The sequence below is a fragment of the Colobus angolensis genome, unplaced genomic scaffold (genome assembly GCF_000951035.1).
Source record: "Colobus angolensis palliatus isolate OR3802 unplaced genomic scaffold, Cang.pa_1.0 Scaffold344, whole genome shotgun sequence".
NCBI classification, from domain to species: domain Eukaryota; kingdom Metazoa; phylum Chordata; class Mammalia; order Primates; family Cercopithecidae; genus Colobus; species Colobus angolensis.
The window spans coordinates 2,827,956-2,836,146 of NW_012116755.1; the positions used below are offsets into that span (position 1 = coordinate 2,827,956).

Sequence of the window (8,191 nt, forward strand, 5' to 3'; positions counted from 1 at the left end):
ACACTTGTAATCCCAGCTACTCAGGAGGCTGAGGTGGGAGGATGGCTTGAGCTCGGAAGGGGGAGGTTGCAATCAGCTGAGACTGTGCCACTGCACTCCAGTCTGGGTGATAGAATGAAACCCCATCTCAAAAAGCAACAACAACAAAAAAGTTGCTATCTTAGAAACAGACAATAGAGCAGTGGTTACCAGAGATGGGAGGAAAGAGGGGAGGTGAGGATGGGCAGCGGTTGATCAACGGGTACAAAGTGACCATGAGATAGAAGAAACAAGTTCTGGTGCACTTCTCCATGGTAGGATGATGGTAGTTAATAATGAATTCTATATATCTAAATAGCTAGAAGAGAGGATTTTCAATATAATTATTTCAAAAGAAATGATAAATGTTTCAGAGGACGAATATGTAATTACCCTGATTTGATCATTACACAATGTATACATGCAGCAAAACATCGCATTGTGTCCCATAAATATATATAATTATGTGAATTAAATTTTTAAAAAATTTTAAAGTGTTATCTAAATGAAATTTCTAACCAGATTCTAAATCCATGATACCACTGAAACCAGCACACATGATCACAGTAAAACCTCATTATATTTCCTCCACTATTACTAACACCCTTTATTCTCTGGAAAATGAAAAGTTCTGTTGTGCTCATATCATGCAAATTATCACTAGTAGGAGAGCAGAGAGTGGAAGTGTTCCAGATATAAAGACCCACAAGATAAAGACTCTCAGAGTCGTTAGAAACAGGAGCAGATGTATGGGGTTTGCCTGACTCACACTCAAGGTTGCATAAGCAAGATTTCAAAATTAATCCTATTCTGGAGACCTCAACCCAATGTACAATGTTCCTGGCTGGAAAAGAAGAACTATATTTTTCTGATCTTTTTTTTTTCAAATCTTTACCATTATTTGTCCTGTATCTCCGCCTTCTCTTTCTGCAGGAAACTTTATTTCCTACTTCTGCATACCAAGTTTCTACCTCTAGATCTGTTTGGTTCAGTTGCTGAGAAGCCTGACATACCAGGACCGCCTGAGACAAGCCACAAGCTGGTGAGTTATGGGCATTTTTTCCATTACTTTCTGATTCATAGGCTCAATGCATCTCATAGCTGGAAATGCTGGAACTGGGTACACCCTGGGGGACTGCAAAGCCTGTGCACTTGTGGGGAATGATCAAGGTGAGAGGGTGGGGGTGGCATGTGCACCAGGAGATGTCAGAGAAACCCTGAGGAGGAGCAGGGTGCAGCAGGTGATGGGGGAGAGTGGGCAGCAAGCAAGGCCAGGACAGCCACTCTGCTCAGTCACCTCTCCACACACCCAGGGGCTCACTCTGCCCCTCTGAGCACCCAAGAATGTTAAAGAGCTGGAACTGTTAGTCTAAATATAGAACCATCCAAGCTCTGAACCAAAATGTGTCTCTTGCCTCAACTCAGGAGATTCAGAAAGGCAGAAGTAAGGAATTTATTTTTCTGAAAGATAGATTTCTATCAGTTCTGGGTGACATGTCCTGACACTTGAAATGACACCTAGGACAGCACATTTCAGGCATCTTGCTTGTCGTTCATTGTAGTAGAAGCTACATGCTAGCCGGTTGTAAAAATGAAATTAAGTAATGTGTGCACAGCATTTAACATAGCACCTGAGCTTCAGGAGCATTCAATTAATGACCATAGTTGTGATTCTTTAGGCAGATGCATTTTTTTCCAACCTTGATCAGAGGTCTTATTTAGCTTCTCCAGATTTCAAGAATCTGACTCAGTGATATGAAATACAAGACTTGTGAAAAGTGTCAACTGCAAGAGAAATGGAAGGATAAGGTATACAGGTGGATGAAAAAGAAATTCAGAGTCGCTACCAGAAAAAAAAATTTTTTTGAGAATCAAGTCCTGATGATGTTAGGGCTTATAGTTCTTATTATAAAGAGTTTTATGTACTCATTCAGTGAATATTTATTGGTGCCTCCCTTAGCCAGGTACTATTATAAGAGCTGGAAATAGAAGCATAATCCAGTCCTTGATCTTAAGGAACATGCTGTGTGTAGCAGATAACATGATAAGTGCTTATCTGGATGCATGCAGTGTTATGTGATAAGAGTAATTTGACAGAGGATACAGATTAGGCTTCACAGAGAAGGGGAATGTGAGCAGGAGGTATTGAAGGGTGAACAGGGGCTCACCAACCATTTTAGGTAGAGGGGCAAGGACCTGCAAAACCACTGACGCATGAAGGAAGTGGTGAGTTTAGGGGAAATGAAAAGAAGATGGCTGTGACTGAAGCCCAGGATTTGGGATTGGAGAAAGGGCTGGAGGTGAGGCTGAGAAGAGGCAAACTCAGAAAAGACGTTGTGCTGGGCAATGTGGACATTATCTTTGAAGCCCACCACGTATAAGTCACGGGGCTGCTGGAGGTTTTAAGCTAAGAGTGTCTATTCAATTTCAACTTAAGACAGGTTGAGAGGGAACATGGCTTGAGATGACCCATGAGCAAAGGAAAGACTACAACAAAGGCAGGAGTGAAGAGTATATGAAGCAAGAAAGTGACAGCTGAAAGCGGTGCAGAGGGGATGAATCTGAAAGGCATCTATGAGGTGGAACTCAAATGACATGATAATAATACAGGGAATTTCTCTGTACCAGATGCTGTCCTAAGTCTTTATTCCATTGATCTTCACAGCAACTCAGCATAGTTAATATTTTATACATAAAGAAATTAACACTTGAAGGAGTAATTGGCCCCAAATTACACTGCCTATAAGGATTCGAATCCAGGTTTGTTTGGCTCCAAAAGCTGGCTCCTAATTTTCAAAAGGAGAAGGGACCCAGAGCAATGCCCAATTTTGCTTCTTAGGCAATGGAGGAATCCACAAGCTGGAGGAGTTTTCAGGGGTGCCCCATTTGGGGTGGGTTGAATTTGCGGTCCCTGAATGATACCCGCTTTGCTCATGCCTTATCTATCTTTAGTGCCTAAAACTGAGTGTGGTTCATAGTAGGTGTTTAATAAGTGTTGGTGCAGTGAATACCTGCATGGAGAGATATGCAGCAGGCAATGGGAAATTCAACTCTGAGGCTTAGGAGAAAGGTGGAGCTTGAAGATGGAGCTTTAGAAAACAGTAGCACAGAGAGGAGTAGGAACCATGAGGTCAGACAACATGATTCAGGAAGAACCTTGTAGCAAGGATAAAGAGACAAAAAATTAAACAGGTGAGAGCTAAGTGTGGTGCCTGAGGAATCTCAAGGTGTGGGCACGGGGAGGAGATGCCAACGAAGAACATGAATAAAAAGTGGTCGCACAGCCCCTCCCATCTGGAAGCCAAAAACAATTGTAAATGGAGGAAGTTAGCAGAAGGATCAAATGCGCCATCAGGATGGAACTGGAATAAAACCAGGGCATTTGAAAATTGGGTTGTCACTGCAATCTTAACAAGAGAAATTTTGGCAAGATGACGGAAGCAGAAAGTTGAATCTCAGTTAGAACGTTTTCGACTTCAGAGAACAGAAAATGCAGTTCATAATGGCTTTAAAACAGGGGCTTGTTTTTCTCCCAGCTCTTTGGGAGGCCAAGGCGGGTGGATCAGGAGGTCAAGAGATCGAGCCCATCCTGGCCAACTTGGCGAAACGCCATCTCTATTAAAAATACAAAAATTAGCCGGGCGTGGTGGCATGCGCTTACAGTCCCAGCTACTCAGGGGCTGAGGCAGGAGAATCGCTTGAACCCAGGAGGTGGAGGTTGCAGTGAGCTGAGATCATGGCCACTGCCCTACAGCCTGGTGACACAGCAAGACTCCATCTCAAAAAACAAAACAAAACAAAAAAACAAAAAAGAAAGAAAGAAAAGAGAAGGAAGAAGATGAGTAGTTCAAGGGTGGGTTTGGGACTCAGTGATTTTAGGATTCTGCCTGGCTTCTCATGGTTCTCTAGGTCTTCCATTCATGGCACCACGCCTTCACTAGACATGCTGCTAGAGCAGGAGGGGCAGGTGGAGGGTTCTCTTGTGTCTGTCTTATCAGGGAAAAAGAGCTTTCCCAGAAGCCCCCAGCAGACTCGCTTTTCATATTGTGTTCCAGAAATGAGTCACAGACCTATGCACCACCTGCAAAGGAGCCAGAGAAAACAAATGCCCAGCACTTTTAGCCTGAAAATGAGAATCGGGCTTGCTGGGGAAGACAAAGGGTGTTGGGAAATGGCTGTTGGGTAAATCATTGGTGTCTGCTACTAGGAATGAAAGGCAAATAAGGAACTAGCACACATGCTTTTAGGGAGATGGCTGCGAGGGAGAGGCCAAAGACTGGGAAGTTGCTTACATAGTGCCAGACTATTTGGAAGATCATGGATTGTGGTGTTTGTGTTGTGTGGTCATCATTTTGTTCTTTGTTTACATAACAGAGAAAGTGGATTGAACAAGGACACATTTGCCCAGTACATCCACGATGCTGTCCACATCTCATTCTCGATTTATCAGAAATACCAATGAGAGCGGTGAAGAAGTCACCACCTTTTTTGATTATGATTATGGTGCTCCCTGTCATAAATTTGACGTGAAGCAAATCGGGGCCCAACTGCTGCCTCCGCTCTACTCGCTGGTGTTCATCTTTGGTTTTGTGGGCAACATGCTGGTCGTCCTCATCTTAATAAACTGCAAAAAGCTGAAGAGCTTGACTGACATCTACCTGCTCAACCTGGCCATCTCTGATCTGCTTTTTCTTATTACTCTCCCACTGTGGGCTCACTCTGCTGCAAATGAGTGGGTCTTTGGGAATGCAATGTGCAAATTATTCACAGGGCTGTATCACATTGGTTATTTTGGCGGAATCTTCTTCATCATCCTCCTGACAATCGATAGATACCTGGCAATCGTCCATGCTGTGTTTGCTTTAAAAGCCAGGACGGTCACCTTTGGGGTGGTGACAAGTGTGATCACCTGGTTGGTGGCTGTGTTTGCTTCTATCCCAGGAATCATCTTTACTAAATGCCAAGAAGAAGATTCTGTTTATATCTGTGGCCCTTATTTTCCACGAGGATGGAATAATTTCCACACAATAATGAGGAACATTTTGGGGCTGGTCCTGCCGCTGCTCATCATGGTCATCTGCTACTCGGGAATCCTGAAAACCCTGCTTCGGTGTCGAAACGAGAAGAAGAGGCACAGAGCTGTGAGGCTCATCTTCACCATCATGATTGTTTACTTTCTCTTCTGGACTCCCTATAATATTGTCATTCTCCTGAGCACCTTCCAGGAATTCTTCGGCCTGAGTAACTGTGAAAGCACCAGACAACTGGACCAAGCCACACAGGTGACGGAGACTCTTGGGATGACGCACTGCTGCATCAACCCCATCATCTACGCGTTCGTCGGTGAGAAGTTCAGAAGGTATCTCTCGGTGTTCTTCCGAAAGTACATCACCAAGCGCTTCTGCAAACAATGTCCAGTTTTCTACAGAGAGACAGTGGATGGAGTGACTTCAACAAACACGCCTTCCACTGGGGAGCAGGAAGTCTCGGTTGGTTTATAAAATGAGGAGCAGTTTGATTGTTGTTTACAAAGAGAGATAACAATCTGTATATAACAACAAACTTCAAGGGTTTTTGAACAGTAGAAACCTGTAAAGCAGGTGCCCAGGAACCTCAGGGCTGTGTGTACTAAGACAGACTATGTCACTCAATGCGTATCCAACATGTGCTCAGGGAATAATCCAGAAAACTGTGGGTAGAGACTTTGAGTCTCCAGAAAGCTCACCTCAGCTCCTGGAAAATGCCTCATTACCTTGTGCTAATCCTCTTTTTCTAGGCTTCATCATTTCTTCACTCTCTGATTCTATCAATGTATTGAAATCAAGGGCAGCTGGAGGTGAGGAGGAGAATGTGACAGGCACAGATGAACGGGAGTGAGGGATAGTGGGGTCAGGGCTGATAGGAGAAGGAGGGAGACAGAAGCATCACTGAGCCTGGACAAAGACAAAGGTGAGCAAAAGGCTCACTCACTCAGCCAGGAGATGATACTGGTCCTTAGCCCTATCTGCCACCTATATTTAACCTCGAAGGTTTCACCAGGTCATGGAGAGTTTGGGAACTGTGATAACCTGGGAGTTTTGGTGGAGTCTGATGATTCTCTTTTGCATAAGTGCACAACACATTTTTGCTTTATTACAGTTTATCTATGGCAACCATTCACCCTACATTTGAAATCTATGAAATATCATGCTCCATTGTTCAGATGCTTCTTAGGCCACATCCCCCTGTCTAAAAATTCAGAAAATTTTTGTTTATATAAGATGCATCATCTATGATATGCTAATAGATGTGTGTGTGTGTGTGTGTGTGTGTGTGTGTAATCAAATCAATATACTCTTGATTGATTTCTCCAGGAGGTAGTGATTATGAGAAGGTGATGGAGAATGATGAGTTCCTTCACCAGGAGCAAAGCACAGGGATCGTGTGGAACCACTGTAGAGCTATTTCCAGAATTAACTAAGTGGAGAGCCAGGAAGGCTGCATCAGAACCCAGTAAAGCTTCCTGTCTGGATCTGAGCTGGTTTGTTTTGTGGTTGCTGTTCCCTGCCTTGCGGCTCCCCTTGCCCCTGTCTGTTTCCCCACAGCCTTTATCACATAGCTCTTGGCTGTAGGATTGCCCCACTCCAAAAACCAGTGTGTGGAGGTCCTGGAGTGAGATCAGGAAAGAATGTGAAAGAAACTACACAAGGACTCCTTGATGGTTGTGGAAAAGGAAAGTCAAATGGCAGAGCCCCTGAAGCCAGTCTTCAGGGCAGAGAAGGAGCCTAGAGACAGAAATAACAGACCTCTGCTTTGGAAATCACACATCTGGCCTCACAGATGTGTGATTCACAATATGAATCTTGGTGTCTACGTTACCAGGCAGGAAGGATGACAGGAGAGAGACTCCAGCTGGGTTGGAAAACAGTATTTTCCAAACTACCTTCCAGTTCCTCATTTTTGGATACAGGCATAGAGTTCAAACTTTTTTAAACAGTAAAAATAAAATTAAAGCTGAAAACTGCAACTTGTAAATGTGGTAAAGTGTTAGTTTGAGTTACTGTCATGTCAAGCATGAAAACGCTGTATTAGTCACAGAGATAATTCTAGCTTTGAGCTGAAGAATTTGGAGCAGGTGGTATGTTTGGGAGATGGCTGGGTCAACCCAATAGTTGTTGATTGGCAGGAGTTGGAAGTGTGTGATCTGTGGGCACATTAACCTATGTGGATGCAGCATCTAAGTAATGATGTCATTAGAATCACAGTACACGCTCCATTGCTATCATCTCAGCTGGGTCTCCACTCTCTCAGGCTTGTTGCCAAAAGCCTTTTGTGTTTTGTTTCATATAATTATGAAGTCATGCGTTTAATCACATTCGAGTGTTTCAGTGCTTCACAGATGTCCTTGTTGATGCTCACATTGTTCCCTGTTTAGCCAGCGGGAACTCCTAAATCAAGTTGGCTTCTAATCAAAGCTTTTAAACCCTATTTGTAAAGAACAGAAGTTGGAGAAGCTCCCTGAAGTAAGCAAAGACTTTCCTCTCAGTCGAGCCAAGTTAAGAATGTTCTTATGTTGCCCAGTATGTTTTTGATCTGATGCAAGCAAGAAACACTGGGCTTCTAGAACCAGGCAACTTGGGAACTAGACTCCCAAGCTGGACTGTGGCTCTACTTTCAGGCCACACGGCTAAAGAAGGTTTCAGAAAGAAGTGGGAACAGAGCAGAACTTTCACCTTCATATATTTGTATTATCCTAATGAATGCATAAAATTTTAATTTGATGGTGATGAAATGTAAATACTGTTTTTAAAAACTATGATTTGGAAAATAAATCAATGCTCTAACTATGTTGATAAAAGATTTAAAAACAACTGGCTGTTTTTTTACACTGTGGTGTGGATGATTGTGTTTTGTCACAACTTTCCACTTCTTCCCCTGTGTGATTACACACCTGCCCTTGTGGTGTGACTTGCAGTGTGCCCTGCAGGCCACACACCACACGCCCTCCACCACTGGCTCTGCTGCTGGCATGTGAGCAGAAGTGACATCTGCCTCATCCAAGCAGAGCCTCTTGCTCAGCCACGGGAAAGCCCATTCCAGATCACACCCCTCAGCCTGTGCGCCATGGTGAATGAGAAGACACAGGGAGCTGCAGCCACATATAACATGAGCAAGAAGTCTGTGTTTGTTGTGA

The 8,191-nt window shown here is 43.7% G+C and overlaps 1 protein-coding gene across 1 annotated transcript; it reads left to right on the plus strand.

Annotated features, from left to right (window-relative positions):
- The first annotated feature begins 614 nt into the window (after positions 1 to 614).
- CCR2 (chemokine (C-C motif) receptor 2) lies at positions 615 to 7,850 on the plus strand. The gene is made up of 3 exons (XM_011952684.1): positions 615 to 1,060; positions 4,388 to 5,377; positions 6,603 to 7,850. Exons 2-3 carry the CDS (start codon positions 4,437 to 4,439, stop codon positions 6,784 to 6,786), a joined length of 1,125 nt encoding a protein of 374 aa, XP_011808074.1. The 5' UTR covers positions 615 to 1,060; positions 4,388 to 4,436; the 3' UTR covers positions 6,787 to 7,850.
- Positions 7,851 to 8,191: the final 341 nt, after the last annotated feature.

Bases quoted from the DNA above. Each gene is read 5' to 3' on its own strand.
- CCR2 (XM_011952684.1), top strand. From the start codon at position 4,437: ATGCTGTCCACATCTCATTCTCGATTTATCAGAAATACCAATGAGAGC. The intron at 5,378-6,602 runs GTATCTCTCGGT...GTTTCCCCACAG, and splicing joins GTCGGTGAGAAGTTCAGAAG to CCTTTATCACATAGCTCTTG.